The sequence below is a fragment of the Schistosoma mansoni genome, chromosome 4 (assembly GCF_000237925.1).
Source record: "Schistosoma mansoni strain Puerto Rico chromosome 4, complete genome".
Lineage (NCBI taxonomy): Eukaryota > Metazoa > Platyhelminthes > Trematoda > Strigeidida > Schistosomatidae > Schistosoma > Schistosoma mansoni.
This window is the reverse complement of record NC_031498.1, coordinates 31,531,344-31,546,908: the sequence shown is the minus strand read 5'-3', so window position 1 is coordinate 31,546,908 and position 15,565 is coordinate 31,531,344. Positions and strand designations below refer to the sequence as shown.

At 36.8% G+C, this 15,565-nt stretch overlaps 1 protein-coding gene and 2 non-coding genes across 4 annotated transcripts in view; all 3 read right to left on the bottom strand.

Moving 5' to 3' along the window:
* The window catches only part of Smp_150970.1 (putative rab6-interacting protein 2 (ERC protein 1)), a gene marked incomplete at its 3' end in the record, with an annotated part of 47,051 nt that overhangs the window by 18,670 nt on the left and 12,816 nt on the right, over positions 1 to 15,565 (bottom strand). For both annotated transcript variants that reach the window (XM_018797497.1, XM_018797499.1), the window contains exons 10-13: positions 14,970 to 15,094; positions 12,917 to 13,024; positions 12,579 to 12,809; positions 9,438 to 9,686 (exon numbers count right to left, since the gene is read on the bottom strand). In XM_018797497.1, coding sequence (XP_018652533.1) covers positions 9,438 to 9,686; positions 12,579 to 12,809; positions 12,917 to 13,024; positions 14,970 to 15,094 — 713 coding nt within the window. The remainder of the gene's footprint in view (positions 1 to 9,437; positions 9,687 to 12,578; positions 12,810 to 12,916; positions 13,025 to 14,969; positions 15,095 to 15,565) is intronic.
* On the bottom strand, positions 5,119 to 5,190 carry Smp_tRNA_02296_Pseudo_TTG.1.1. The gene has a single exon. It is a non-coding gene (tRNA).
* On the bottom strand, positions 14,618 to 14,686 carry Smp_tRNA_00171_Pseudo_TTG.1.1. Its single transcript has one exon. It is a non-coding gene (tRNA).

The following is a 15,565-nucleotide window of genomic DNA, read 5'->3' as shown; positions in this document are numbered from 1 at the left end:
TGATTCTTCAGCTTACACAGATTTAAGTCAAGTTTCTCCGGTATCTCAACCTGTTGATTCAGGTTAGTTTTAATATTCAGATTGTTTTTTAAGCCTATCCCTTGTGATATGTTTTATTTATTACACCCTGTACGGCTATTCAAAACAATTAATTCTAGTATACTTATTTATTTATTTATTTAAACACATAAATATTGGTACAAGGAAGCACCAGATAAATATGCGCCACACAAATCTCATTTGATTTGTGTGAGGGATGTGATACTGCTCAGGTGCCCAGACTGAAACAGGTGGTTTTCTTAGGGGGCTACACCCGGAGCCTTTGACCTAAAGGTCTGATCCACAAGGCTATGGAGCATCGTGAGGAGATGCAGTCTCATGGTAGCCGGTGACCAACGATTAGTTCATACGCCATTTGTTCCTTCAGGATACTGGAGCCCATGTGCACCATTGGTTTGGAATGAGGGTTTTCCAACTCCCCTAGGTGGACCCTCCATGTCCACCAACCCGGTTAAAGCTGTGAACATTCGCTTTTCGTCCTCTCAATTTCGTAAACAAGGGTAATGGCACGAGAAGGCAGTGAGTAGGACTTCTGTGGCAGAGGCTATATATTCGCGTGGCCATATGAGAGCATTTGGAGAGGGAGAGCAGACTCTCCCCACTCTCGACCGTACCAGGGCATTTGGGGGCAATTCTAGTATACTGTCGTGATAAGTTTGAAATTTATATATACGATTTCATTGGTTGGTGTTTGCTGAGATGTTTATTATAGCTTTCTTGTTTAGTAAAATATTTGATAGATTCATTGATTTCACACTGTACGAACACTCGGAAATGTATTGCTACAAAGTTCAGTAATGTCTTTATTTCTGTAAAAAGTCCTAAAGTGTAGTCTGTTGTGTACAGTTTTGCATCACTAACTTCTAATCTGAGCCATGTTGGCAGGTGCAGACTACCTGGTTGGGGTCCGCGTGACTATCGTAACCAATGGTTGGAGACTCTAGGTGACATGGCTCAGAATCGATCACAATGACGTAGGTGTATACACTCTTAATCTTCCCTCAAACCTTAAGATTACAATTGCTTAATAATTTTCTTTCTTCCTATACTATATCCTTATATACAACCTATCTTTTATATACTACCACCACTAAATGAACTACTTCTGTGAATCCGGTGTTGATCTTGTTCTAACAAGGTATGACAACTTGGACAGATGCATATATGTGCCTGGTCCTACGTTGTAGCTGACTGACAGTTTTGCATATGATGAATAGACTGGTTGGTCCTGGGTTCGAATCTCGGAAAGCGGGATCGTGGATGCGCACTGCTGAGGAGCCTCATAATAAGACGAAACGGCCGCCCAGTGCTTCCAGGTTTTCGATGGTGGTCTAGCTTCAATTGACTCATGATTTCAACTGTGAAAATACTAAATTCTCCACAAAACCCCCTCTGATCTATTTTTTATAAGTCAATCTTCAAACAAAAATGAAGTTCAAACTTGATGATTGAGTTTAGTTCTCAGTCGTTATATTCATGTCTCGTAAGACAATAATTGTTCTGGTTCTCCTTTTCTTTAGGCTTTTTTGGTTATTAACTATTAATCAGATTCAGGTTTTGTTAATAACAAATACTCAAATGGAATTTTTCTTAACCTTCATCAGCTAATCAATAGTATTGAGTATTCAGGTCATCAAGTCATACACATCTAGGCTTTTCGTATCATATAACTATTTGTGTATATATTATCATTGTTTACACTGCCAACGTTTTGACGATTCATGGTCATTATTACGATTATTTCAAGAGTTGTTGACGTATTGACTGTCTATTGTCAACTTGGTGTGTGTGTGTGTGTATGTATTTTTGTGTATCTGTGTAACCATAACAACAGTAATAACAACAATTTACACTGTTTTAATGTTGACATTATGCTTAAGGCAATTATGTGAATGCATACATTTTTCACACTGTTTATTTCGTTAATATATAGATACTATTTAACAAAATTCCATTTCTCATTGTTCGTTTGTTTAACATAACAAGCAGTTTGTTCACATTGACTACTAACTAAGTGATCATATCATTTTTATTATTTATTTAAACACATAAATATCGGTACAAGGAAGCACCAGATAAATATGCGCCACACAAATCTCATTTGATTTGTGTGAGGGATGTGATACTGCCCAGGTGCCCAAACTGAAGCAAGTGGTTTTCTTAGGAGACCACACCCGGAGCCTTTGACCTAAAGATCTGATCCACAAGGCTATGGAGCATCGTAAAGAGATGCAGTCCTATGGTAGCCGGTGACCAACAGTTGGCTCATACGCCATTTGTTCCTTCAGGATCCTGGAGCCCATGTGCACCATTGGTTTGGAATGAGGGTTTTCCAACTCCCCCTAAGTGGACCCTCCATGTCCACCGATCCGGTTGAAGCACCGGACATTCGCTTTTCGTCCTCTCACTTTCGTAAACAACAGTAATGCTACGGAAAGGCAGTGAGTAGGACTTCTCTGTCAGAGGCTATATACGCGTGGCCATGTGAGAGAGCATTTGAAGAGGAAAAGCGTACTCTCCCCACTCTCGACCGTACCAGAGCATTTGGGGGCTATCATATCATATCAAACAACATAAGAGTTTATATAGACATACTTACGAAATAATTGTTGGTGATGATGAATGCAGTTTTCGTAAAAAATTTCATTCGAAAGAAACTTAGTACGCTTTATGCAGTTAGCAATCTGCATTGATCAGTTTATATGTGCATGTGTTTTATATTTTTTTTCCTTGCAGTTGGTTTGTAGTCTCATAGAAGAAATCATATCTCCCTCTATTTCATTATGATGTTTTGTATAGTAAGGGCTATTTAGCTAATCTATGGTTTCAATATTGAATTATTTAGTTTAGTGTATTGCAGTATTAATTCATTGTTTTTCATTTCTCGTGAGCACTTTTCATATCGAAACGGATGACATTACCAACATTAAACAAACCGTTATGATCTGATAGCGTAGCCAAAGTGGTTTGGTTAATGGTTTCAGATACGAACTTCCTTCCTCCTAATTTAGGCTGAGTAGCTGATTATTATTAACATTAACCCTCACGTTCAGTATGGTTCGAATCGAAGTACATTAATCTGTATATAGTGCCCTATAATTAATTATATTACACCAAGAGACTACCCAAATCAAATTGGATGATACATGATGTTCAAACTGAATGTTTAATATTCCAGTGTTTCTATTATCAACACTATTAACCTACATGTTTCGAGTTTGTAACCTACTTTGTTTTGGACATCTATATAGTTTGTATCATTAACTCTCATACCAACAGTGTGATTTAAAGCTGAGTGCATGAGCATTTACTTGGTGGATCAGTTAAAAAAACGTCATGTTAGTGTATATATATTCAAATAGACTTGTCTTGGACCACGAATGCTTGTTTGTTTTTTCTACTGAATTATTCATTCTTTGGTGATTTCTAATATTTTAACCAATGTGTTACTACTGAGCACAATATAGTATATCTTTGCTTTTAATTGGGTTCATTTTTCCCCCCACAGGATGCCAGAATACTAAGCTAACAACAAATAATTTGCAAACTAACGCATCACATAATGGTCAATCGATGCATCAACATCACTCACAATCTGTTGGGTTTATGCCATCAATCTCGAAGAATTTAAGGAGTAGTTCCCCTTTATCTTCTGGTATTTATTATTATTATTGTATCTTGTTTATATTTTGTTCATTTCCTTTCATTGGATTTCAGTTTCTTTTTTACAGTGATTGCATACTATCAATTGTGTCATTTTGTCGTTCAGTTCTATCTGAGTTTGCTTTTTCATTACTCTGACTTTTAAGATAAATAATCTTACTATGATACTTAGTTGATGGAATTCACTGGGTTAGGGGATCATCTTCGTAATATTCTTATTTCGATAGCCTTGACCTCCAGGTGAGAAGTTGAATATCTCGTTGAATTTCTGGGTTCAACACTTTATGATGAGCGCACTAATGTCTTTTGGGTAATAGCTTTTTACCATTCCAGATGTATCCAACCTTTAGTAGTCTGATTCAAGGCGTGAATACATACACCAACTGATAAAAGTTTAGGGTATCCAAAAAAGCCACAAAAAAGCAAATGAAACGTTTGGTAAGAAATCTCGACTATATCCAAGTAACCACCTGAGAAATTCTCTTGTATTCACAGTTTGTGACTTTTAGTAATTCATGTCACATTCTCGTCTTATTGAGTTCAGTTGTCTGTTCTAACTCTATACTCTTCAAGTATATGAGATGATAACAACCACCCTGATGGGTTTTGAGCCACAGTTTTTATAGTGAGAGCTGTTAATATAGTCTGAATAAGTAAACATCCGTTTTAGCGTGTAATCCCGATGGTTGAGAACCAATGTTTTCATCATTAAATTACTACATGCTGTATTTATGTAGTAATGCACTTCTCCTAATAGATACATTATTTATTTAAACACATAAATATCGGTACAAAGGGGCACCAGATACATATGCGCCACACAAATCTTATTTGATTTGTGTGAAGGCTGTGATATTGCCCAGGTGCCCAAACTGAAGCAGGTGGTTTACTTAGGAGGCCACACTCTGAGCCTTTGACCTAAAGATCTGATCCACAAGGCAGTGGAGCATCGTAAGGAGATGTAGTCCCATGACAGCCGGTGACCAACGATCAATTCATATGCCATTTGTTCCTTCAGGATCCTGGAGCCCATGTGCACTATTGATTTTGAATCAGGGTTTTCCAACTCTCCTAGGTGAACTTTCCGTGATCACCAACCCGGTTTAAGCACCGGACATTCGCTCATTGAAGCTTCATAATTATAAGCCAAATTAGCTGTTAGAAAATATAGAACACTAAATTTATGCTCTGTATAGTGTTATAATCGTAACAACTATGATTTATGAGATGATAGCATAGATTAATAACTCCATTAAAAATCTGTGTTTATACACTGAATTCCTTAATAAGTATTGTAAGCATAGATGGATAGTGGCTAGCAATGTAATCCAGTTCGACGCGCGTTTCATCCTATTTGGGACTCGTCAGCTGGATGTACCTGCATCTCAGAGTTGATGTCCACTGTGGGACTCGAACCCAATACCTTTCGCTTCAAACGCCATCGCGTTATCCACTCAGCTACTGAGTCCTGATAGTCACTTGATTGTGTAATGGGGTAAAGTTTTAAATTCACTTAGTATTGTTTATTTGAATCTTCCCATTGATGTTTAGTACTGCAACTGGTTAGTTTCTAATTAGAGTCGAATTGAATTAATCGTATCTAATCATTAAACTTCATTACTTAAATGATATAATCGATTCATATACGATACACACATATAAACAAACAATCTAATACATTGTACTGCACAAATTTAATGATCGTCACATTTTTTTGAAAATCAAAACCTGTCATCTATTTAACTAATTATTCCTAATTTTGAACATTCACTATCACTGTCATTCTCATCATTGATTGATTTGTCATTTCTTACCCGTGTAAGATTGGATATGATGAACAACAAGAAATTACCCTTTTTTGTTTCTATAGGTGTATGTATGTATGTATGTATCTATCTATCTATTGAATTGAATTGAATGGAATGGTATTAAATGTAACACAATTCTGTCTAATTTGATGGATGTCATCAGAATCATATTTTACATTTTTACAGAAAGGGTATTTTAATTAGGCCAAACACAACACTACATCACTTACTTTTAGTTGTACAAATAATATCGCACACATGAATCATTTGTACGGTAGTCATTGTGAATATCCAGTTACCTCAGTCAGTCAGTCAGCTACAACGTAGGACAAGGCACATATATGCATCGGTCCGAGTTGCCATACCTCGTTAGGACAACTAGATGAACACCGGATTCAGAGTAGTTAATTTAGTGTTGGTAGTAGTATATAAATTATAGGTTGTATATAAGAATATAGTACAGGAAGGAAGAGAGATATGAAGCAATTTTAGTCTCAAGGTTTAAGGGAAGATAAAGAGTGTATACACCTACGTCATTGTGATCGATTCTGAGCCATGTCACACAGAGTCTCCAACCATTGGTTACGATAGTCACGCGGACCCCAACCAAGTAGTTTGCATCTGCCAACATGACTCAGACTAGAAGTTAGTGACTTCAAGCTCTGATGCCATGCTTTGGTTTGGCCGCCCCTAACTCTCTTCCAACCGTCCCCAATACTAGTCATCATAGCGCGTCGTGGTAATCGGTGTTCAGGCATACGTAACACATGGCCCAACCATCTCAGTCGATGAAAATTCATCACCTCATCAACTGATTTACCATCGTTCCCTAATACCCTGCGTCTAACCTCACTATTACTTACCCGGTTATCCCAGCAGATGCGAGCAATATTTCTAAGGCATCTGTGGTCAAATACTAGTAACCTACGAGTATCTTCTACTCTTAATGGCCATGTTTCGCAGCCGTAAAGTAGAACAGAACGAACTGATGCGCAGTATACTCGTCCCTTAATTGATAGACGGATATCTCGTCTACGCCATAGGTGAGGTAAGTTGGCAAAAGCCAAACGAGCTTTTTGAATCCGTGCTGATATTTCGTCAGACACCAACCCATTAGGGCTGATCAGACTTCCAAGATAAGTGAAGTTGTCGACGCGTTCGACTACTTCACTCCCTATCCTTAGTTCGGGTGTTGACGCAGGCCAGTCCTGGAGTAACAATTTACATTTGGATGGGGAGAAACGCATCCCAAACATCCTGGCATTATTACTGAGTTCCAACAGAAGACTCTGCATTTTGCCAGCGTCTTCAAATGACCACGTGTACACATTCACTACCAGGGAACCCTTGATTACTGTGTTGTTGCAGGGGTGTTGTCTACAAAATTAAGGAGACGAAAAGCGATTGATCAGAGCTTATGACGTGTTTATAGGTACAGAAGATGCACCTACAGGAGCTAGAAAACCCTGAGTCCATATAAACGGTGCACATGGACTCCAGGATCCTGAGGGGACAAATGGCGTATGAACTTGTTGTTAGTCACCGACTACCATATGACTGCATCTTCTAACGCTGTGTTCATTCCCATTTTGATAAGGTCTATGGGTCAACTTCTCGGAGAGTAACCCCTTAACAAAACCAAATATTTTAATTTTGGCACCTGAACAGTATCCCAACCCACGCACAAATTCATTATAACTACTTTGTGTGGCACAAATGTTTAAGTCAAAGAACCAAATTTCAGAAGTAAAATAATACTCAAACTTGTATCTAGACAAATCAGTTAGTTTTTAATTATTAAGTTACATGTTTCAACTCTATTTAGCTTTATTCAATTCGAACAGATGGACAGTATCATTAGCAATCACAAAAAGCAAATGGTTCAAAGTCCATTATGTAGATGTGTATTGGCACACGTTTAACATTTTTTCCGTCAGTTATTAAAAGCACAACAACTAGGGACGAATATACATGTCGAATTTTACATTCTCTAACAGAAGGATACACAGCGGAGAATCTTACGAAAAACAACTCGTGGTAACAGTCAAAACGAACAAAAAAAAGTAAAGAACGTATCCATATATACATATTTGTGATTGATTTTTGAACCATATTATGTCACAATCCAATCACTTCATACTATCACACAACAAGTAACCATAACGATATCAAATATAAATAATGTATATACATATCATAATTATCAGATCCATTGTGTCATGATTTATAAAATATATGTAATAGTATTTATTATTGAATAAACATTGAAATGATCAGGTTATTTTAATTAACAAGTTCATATAGTGTAACAGGAATGCCCTAAAACAAAACTCCTCCAATGAATGTTACACAAAACACCTATATGTCATGGGAACGGTTATTTTTATCAATAAAATTATCATATAAATACATCAAATAATGATAGGTGTCACAATATATATATATATCACATACTGATGCTATATCATTTAGTGTCGAGTTTAATTAAACACAGTCATATACAAAATTGGAGTTCACATTATGTGAAAAACAAAATGTTCATAGTTGAAATTATGAATCAATTGAAGTACACCACCATGGAAAACCTGGAAGCACTGGACGGCCGTTTCATCCTATTTTGTAACTCCTCAGCAGAGCGCATCCACGATCCCGAATTCGTGAGATTCCAACCCAGGATCTACCAGTCTCGCGCCAGAGCACTTAACCTCTAGACCACCGAGCAGGCCGGCATCCAACGGTGTTAATGTCTAACTTCAACCAATCCACGAAGTTTGAGCAACCGTTCACCAATTGTCTTCAGTGAGTTGATATCTCACAACAGATGTGGTTGAACTCCACTGGTCACTGCTTCCCACTAGAACTCCGTGAAATATCTCTTGAAGTCAGTCACTAGTGAGCATATGATTATAGATCAGAAGGGGTTTTTGTGAAGATTTCAGTATTTTCATAATTGAAGTTAGACATTAACACTGTTGGATGCCGGTCGGCTCAGTGGTCTGTCTATCGGTTAAGTGCTCTCACTCGAGACTGGTAGGTCCTGGGTTCGAATCTCGCTTGCGAGGCGGGATCGTGGATGCACACTGCTGAGGAGTCCCATAATAGGACGAAACGGTCGTCCAGTGCTTCCAGGTTTTTCACGATAGTCTAGCTTCAATTCACTCATGATTTCAACTATAAAAAAAAAGGAAATTGATAATAAATTTATCTAAATTTAGTTTTATCGTTTCCTAAAACAGAAATGACAATTAGACTGGTTCAATATCACGAATTAGTTGAAGTTGAACCATCAAATTCAGTGATTAGATAGTTTAAAAATTCATCCTGGTCGTTGAAACGCTGAGGTTCAGTTATATAAAACGTTATAAGCGTATACTTACATTCACAGTGATTTGGTTACCAGTTAATCAATAGTGAACATTGGCAGCAATTTGATTTGTGAATTAATGGCGTTTAACAAATCGACGTACAAATTACTTGCATAAATGTCAAAACTGAAATCGATCAATCTCTATTGGCAAATATGAATTGTGAGTAGATTGTAACGAATATTACTATGTGCACGGATATCTAGCTAACGAGTTTTAAACTAAAGCCTTAGATTCCACTATTGAAAACAATCCCGATACATTCCAAGTCAAATATGCTATATGAAAACTAAAAACACAAATTATCAGTTGGCAGAGAAGTAACTGACACAGGATAAAGTTCTGAACAAAGTCATGCCTGAGAACAGTCAGTCAGTCAGCTACAACGTAGGACCAGGCACACATATGCATCGGTGCAAGTTGCCATATCTCGTTAGCACACACTAGTTTAGAGTCTGAAATTATGAAACTGTAACACAAAAACAGGATGTATTAAACGCACACACACACACACACACGAAAGTCGATTTACTTAACTTACATTTAATAAGCCAATTTCTTTCTCATAATTCATACGTGCTGCTTCAAATTCAGCATTATTTTCTGCAGTCATTATTGCACCACCACGAGAACGATCTTCTTCATTTGCCAGTAAATTGTTTTGTAATATTCTATGTTGACGCTGTAATTCACGATATTCTTGTTCTATCATAATCCAATTTTCTTGGTTTCTGTTACTTAAAGTAGTTTGATAGATTAATTTATCTTTTGTAGAGTGTAATTCACCTTCCTGTAGCAAATTAAGAAAGTTATACTACATATACATCCAAATGAATAGAAGTAGGTTGGATCGCTAATTAACAAAAAATATTGTGTTTAACACGATGAAACAATTATTACTGTACCTTAAATGAGTAGGTACTCAACAATCGAAAAAAGTAGTTAAGAATCTGATATTTACAGATTCGAAAAAGGTTGTAGATTATCACAAGTATTATAAGTTCCTGGACCGAAATCGCTCTTCGCTATACTGTTTATTTGGAAACGCTCATGGTGTTGCAACTATGTTACTTTTCCCAGCGTGCTTTTGTTTTTCTTATATAGTTTATTGAAGAAAACTCTGTCCGATCAGTATTAATGGCTATTCCTATGTTGCACTCTGAAATGTTTTCATTCATAACTATGCATTGCGCGAGTCTTGTATTACTAAAGTCTTCATGACAATGTTTAATCAAAATAACGCTATGAATGACATATTTTCAAATAACGTACATATACTTTCTTATTATTCGTAGAAAAACTTCACACAGACATAGGAAATAACTTTATATTGCGAGACTATTAACACGTCTATTGTAATGTAGTCTCCTGAATTATGCAGCTACTTTACATTGATAACAGAGAACTGATTAAGGACACCAGTCGCTAGTTGGTTAGTGTTGGATTAAGTTACTTGAGGTAGATCCATAATCCCGTCAATCTATTTAATTTTCTTCCACTGAAGGTAATAGGCTTCGATAGTTCTATTGTAGTGTGTGCTACTTCTTACGTCGACAGACATAAGTACTATGTAAAACCAATCAGAAGTGGAATACCTGGCACCAGAAGGTTGATAAGATCGACTTGAAGAGAACAGGAATGAAGGAACGATGAAGTTTGTAAAAGACAACTGATGGGAGATGTGCAAATGAAGCATTTACCATATGATTTTTTTTCATATTTTACGAAGACATTTTTGTAATATTGTGCCAAATAATAAAATGGTCTTCTCCACCTGAGTTCGTGTTCACTACACTATCAGTACGTGTATTAAAAAGATATTTTTCTTCTTAAATGTTACTTTATTTATAAGTCTGAAATGCTACTTATATCAACAATTACAAATTTAAGTACTCGGTTTTCAGTTGCACGTTTATGTATGACGATTTGTCATATTACCCGACTGCCTAAACCAAAGTAGGTAAAGTAGGGTTTCGAGTTGACTGGCTGGAAGACAAATGCTTTAACCATTAAGTCAGGCCACTGCACATATGCTTATGGGAACCGGAAATACTGTTGTATAAGAACAACGACTAGATACTTATCGATTTGGATTTCAAGGCCATTCATTGCAATAGTAGCAACTTGTCAACCAATCTGTATTTAAATATCGAAATATTTAGATTTAGATATTGTGTCCAAAGTTATTTCATGACGAACAGTAATGTATAAATCTGTTTCTTTGACAAAACTTAATACCAGACTACTTCAAGTGATGTGTATACACCTACTTTTCATGTATATATATACATATATGCGTGTCTGGTTACTATCTTATAAGGTAAATGAAATTCAGTAAAGAAAAATGTCTATTTTCTATTTGATGATATAATTGTCTGAAATTGTGTTTACATTAAGGTAGTTTTCTTATTAGTACACTAGTTGGCATAGTCACATTTTGGAAAATACAACCATGAAAACGGTAATGGATTATGTAATGATGTGCAAGACACGATGTGTGTACGTATGTCCATGAAGTGATAATAGTTGAATATGATATTTTTATTCCATAAAAAAAATAAAGTAAAATATTGAACAAACTTATTGAAGAAATAGATGAACATTATCAGAAGGGGTTTGGTGGAGATTTTAGTAATTTTATAAAGTTGAGATCATGGAGTCAATTGAAGCTAGACTACCATGGAAAACCTGGAAGTAGTGACCAGTGGAGTTCAACCAAGTCTGTTGTAGAGATATCAACTCATTGAAGTTAGACATTAACATCGTTGGATGCAGGCCGGCCAGCTCAGTGATCTATCGGTTAAGTGCTATGGCGCGAGACTGGTAGGTCCTGGGTTCAAATCTCGTGAGTGCGGGATCGTGGATGCGCACTGCTGAGGAGTCCCACAGTAGGACGAAACGGCCGTCCAGTGCTTCCAGGTTTTCAATGGTGGTCTAGCTTCAATTGACTCATGATTTTAACTATGAAAAAAGTATTAGCCAAGAAAGAACGTAAGAGATCAGAATATAACTGTAGATTGTAGTATTTATTTCATAGTCAGTCAAAACAGAAGGAAATGTGAAAGAGAAAATCAATGTAAAATAATTTCTTAGAAACCTAAAATAATCGATTTTACAAGCTGAAAGAAACAATTATAAAATTGATGGTCACATGACAGGAATATTGACACTAGGTGGTAGTTAGTAAAAATAATAGTAGTGGAAAACAATCCACAGTACACTTCTACAAATTAATGCGACCCATTCAATAAGTAAACGTTAAGGTACTAGACTTTTGAGCCATACTGTATGTGAAGGCTAGTGATAACCGAATCGCCAAACTAGGATGGGTGAGTTGGAGTTCGGACCTCTGAAGGCCGAATGCTTTAGCTACTAAGTCTCCACCTAATAGTGAATTAACAATTAACCCCAACTAAAGTAGCAAATGGAATTTTTACGATGAAAACGTATCTCATATTTAACCGACAAAGCACACTAGTTATCAACGATTCGACATGTGAAATAAACATCCTGATCATTATGATTTCACAGTTTGAATTACTTTTTAATGGAGTAATTGCATTCATAATTACATTGTCCTTGAGTAGAGGTGAGAATACATGGAGCAAGTATCTTACACACCTGCACATGACTTACACTCCAGGCTAGAAAACATTTTATATAATGTCAACGAGTAACTCACCATTTCAGTTAACCGTTGTTCTAATTCACAAGCATAACTTTTTGATTGAGCTATTTCTTCATGTAAACGAACTAATTCGTTTGAAAGACCTCTTCGATCTGCTGCTGCCGCAGCACTATACGCATCAACCGTTAAGGCGGGCAATAATTCCGGTGATAACAATTCATTAAGACTAGTTGTTGTCGTTCTTGTTGTACAAGACATTTCAGTTTGAGTAGTGACATCAGTAGTCTGTCAGAAAATGAATATAGGTGAGATAAAAAGCAAAGATATCCTTTATTTAAGAACAAAAAAGGAAACTTTTCTATATGTTAAAAAGATTTATGCAGGATTCCTACCTCAGTTATGGATAGCCTATTACTGATAATTTGTTCAAGCTCACACAAACGTTTAGTTTTTTCCTCAAGCAGTTGTCTAGCTGAACCAAGTTCTTCATCGAATTGTGACTGAAAGAAAAAGGAAATTTACATGATAAGGAAAATTTTTAAATATATAGGAATCAGAAAATATGATGACGTAATAGTGGTAATGATAATGATAATAATAATATTATTAATAATAATAAGAATCCCTTAACTACCGATTGGTTTGATGGGAACACGCAAACTAGGAGACTAACAAAATATTTGCTGTGTGATTTACAAAAAATTGTGATAGAAACGAACAGAATAGTTTTAAATTTTAGAAGGAGAGTGAGCCTGTGTTGAATCGCAATAAGCAAAAAATGCTTTCTGTGGAAAACTTGGAAAGTATTTTTATGTGTACTAATCAATATAGACTGGAATGTCTAATTAGAGTGTGAAAATACACTGTACGGTAAACCAAATTCACCTAGAGAACTATGATGGATATAGGTTATTTGTTTATAAATCAATGTGTGAAATAGCTATTTACTGTAGCCTCCAAATGCTCTGGTACGGCCGAGAGTGGGGATAGTCCGCTCTCCCTCTCCAAATGCTCTCACATGACCACGCGTATATAGCCTCTGACAGGGAATTCCTACTCACTGTCTTCTCATGCCACAGGTGTTGTTTACGAAATTGAGAGGACGAAAAACGAATGTCCGGTGCTTTAACCGGGTTAATGGACACGGATGGTCCACCTAGGGGAGTTGGAAAACCCTCATTCCAAACCAATGGTGCACATGGGCTCCAGGATCCTAAAGGAACAAATGGCGTATGAACCAATCGTTGGTCACCGGCTACCATGAGACTGCATCTCCTCACGATGCTCCACTGCCTTGTGGATCAGGCCTTCAGGTCGAAGGCTCCGGGTGTGGTCCCCTAAGAAAACCACCTGCTTCAGTTTGGGCACCTGGGCAGTATCGTAGCCCTCACACAAATCAAATGAGATTTGTGTGGCTCACATGTATCTGGTGTCCCCTTGTACCAATATTTACATGTTTAAATAATAATAAAAAAATATTTACTGTCAGTAAGTCTAATAAAATATATCAACAGATGTGATCCGGAGAGAGTTAAGTATAATCAAACGAAACACACAAATTTGGTCATAGTTTAAGTAAGTAAGTATCATTGTGTTTATAACGAAGTGACTGACACTTCAGATTGTCAACTATTAGAATACATAATACTTAATGATAGCAATGTGTTTGAGAACAAAAGGTGCGAGTATTACCTTTTGTCTCAGAAGTGAACGAATGTCCATGATAAACTGAATAACGAAATAACCATTAGGCCTCTGTTGGTTATTTAAATGTTTTATTAGAAGTAAAAAACATAGATAAGCAATCAAACAACTATATGAATTTTATTACTACAAAAGGGTTTCTATACAATACAAACCGAATCATTGGATCATAAACTTAAACTCTACTTGACTTAATGAAGTTTGAGCAAACAGGTAACACTACTAATTGGCATATGTGTATACTGTGCGTATTGCCTCAATATAGCCTTAATTCACAAGCATTATAAGCAAAGATGGATAGTGGCTAGCAATGGAATCCAGTTCGACGCTCGGACGCGCGTTTCATCCTATTTGGGACTCGTCAGCTGGATGTACCTGCATCTCAGAGTTGATGTTCACCCAGGGACTCGAACCCAGTGCCTTTCGCTTCAAACGCCATCGCGTTATCCACTCAGCTACTGAGTCCTGATAGCCACTTGATTGTGCAATGTAGTGAAGTTTAAATTCACATGGTATTGTTTGTTTGAATCTTACCATTGATGTTTAGGACTGCAGCTGACGAGTCCCAAATAGGACGAAACGCGCGTCCTGGATTCTACTGCTAGTCGCTATCCATCTTTGCTTACAATGCCTATGAAACTATATGTTATATTTAAGACTCTAAGAAATGACATCAGAACTTATTGGAAATCAACCTATGAAAGAATAAATGAACAAACATATCGATTGAAATGTGCTTACTTGCAGTTTTGATATGAATAAACGGGCAGATTTTAAATCATCCTCTAATACTGTTCCCAAATTTTCACCAGGTTTCAAAAGTGACAAATCTTGACATGAATTATTCAAAATGGGATGCTGATCAACTTTAGGAGAAAAATGAAAACAACAGTGTGATTTAAATAAACTATAAACTTAATAAGTCAGTCAGTCACAACGTAGAACTTCATACGTACGTACATCAGTTCGAGTTGCCATACCACATTAGCACAGAGATGCAGTGGATAGCATCAGTAATTAGAACAGAAATAATATTGGTGAGATTTCAGTGAATACAATTAACAATATTCTACATTATGCAAGTAGTTAGACGTACATAAAGCTCCACATAAAAATAGGGATTTACGGTGTTAAAGTTATCAGAAGGGGTTTTGTGGAGATTTAGTATTTTCATAGTTGAAAGCATGAGTCAATTGAAGCTAGACCACCATGGAAAACTTGGAAGCACTGGACGGCCGTTTCGTCCTATTATGGGACTCTTCGGCAGTGCGCACCCACGAACCCGCACTCGCGACATTCGAACCCAGGGCCTACCAGTCTCGAGCCAGAGCCCTTAA